The sequence below is a fragment of the Lottia gigantea genome, assembly GCF_000327385.1.
Source record: "Lottia gigantea unplaced genomic scaffold LOTGIsca_13009, whole genome shotgun sequence".
Taxonomy (NCBI): domain Eukaryota; kingdom Metazoa; phylum Mollusca; class Gastropoda; family Lottiidae; genus Lottia; species Lottia gigantea.
This window is the reverse complement of record NW_008707428.1, coordinates 1-1,199: the sequence shown is the minus strand read 5'-3', so window position 1 is coordinate 1,199 and position 1,199 is coordinate 1. Positions and strand designations below refer to the sequence as shown.

Below are 1,199 nucleotides of genomic sequence, written 5' to 3'. Positions count from 1 at the left end.
GCATCTCTTTGTAGTGTGTAGCAAATTGCTACCATTACGGAATAGCTTCTGCCACTTTATGTCGGACTCTTTGAGGAAGCCCATCCAGATCCATGAATTCACAAGATTCATGGCGGGGTTTGACCACTCTCTGTTCCCCCATATGTACCATTATTTCAACTTAATATGGACAAATCGTTCTGCATCAAAACCTGTCGGTGATATGATCGATACATTATTATATCGATTGTTGGAGATATCACCTTTGCTACTATAAGCCATTTCATATCTCAGCCTATTATCTGTGATAGCCATTATCATTCCATCTATATTTTTATAAATTTCATATATTTTTACTTATTTTTATATATTTATACCCTTTCATAAATTTCACCTATATATTTCAAAATTCAATTGTACATATACATCGTCTATACACTCATTCATACATAGAGATTATATTTACAAACAGAGTTTATTTATATATAGATATTATTTACATAGAATTTATTTATACTCCACATTTATATATACACATAATTTATATTTACATTAATATTATATATTTACAATTTATTTATATTTAATCTATCATGATCAGATAGATTTATGCATTTACAACAACAAGTATAATAATAATAGAAATAAATGCATACAAATTTGGTCACACAATGAAGATCACTCACATATACCTTTGTTAGATTTTTAATTATTTTTATTTTTCGACTAAAGGTATATGTGAGTGGTGGATATACTAATTTATATGTACCATAGTATATCCACCTATCACTTGATCTGAGTGTGGGTGGGTCTGAGGGAATAAAAAAAAAAAAGAAAAAAATATCAAACTGCTACCATGTCTGGACGAGGAAAGGGAGGAAAAGGTTTAGGAAAAGGAGGAGCCAAGCGTCACAGGAAAGTTCTCCGTGATAACATCCAAGGTATTACCAAGCCAGCTATTAGACGTCTAGCTCGACGAGGTGGTGTCAAACGTATCTCCGGCCTTATCTACGAAGAAACCAGAGGTGTATTGAAAGTCTTCTTAGAAAACGTCATTCGAGATGCTGTCACCTACACTGAACATGCCAAGAGGAAGACCGTCACTGCCATGGATGTCGTCTATGCTTTGAAGAGACAAGGCCGAACCCTCTACGGATTCGGAGGTTAAGCTTTTGCTTACCAGTCAGTCTCCCGAAGAGCACTCAAACGGCCCTTTTCAG

General features: G+C 34.5%; 1 protein-coding gene across 1 annotated transcript; it reads left to right on the top strand.

Moving 5' to 3' along the window:
• Positions 1-835: 835 nt before the first annotated feature.
• LOTGIDRAFT_148824 (hypothetical protein) lies at positions 836-1,147 on the top strand (the record flags this gene model as incomplete). The annotated part of the gene is made up of 1 exon (XM_009049179.1): positions 836-1,147. The coding sequence occupies one exon, from the start codon at positions 836-838 to the stop codon at positions 1,145-1,147; it is 312 nt and encodes a 103-aa protein (XP_009047427.1).
• Positions 1,148-1,199: the final 52 nt, after the last annotated feature.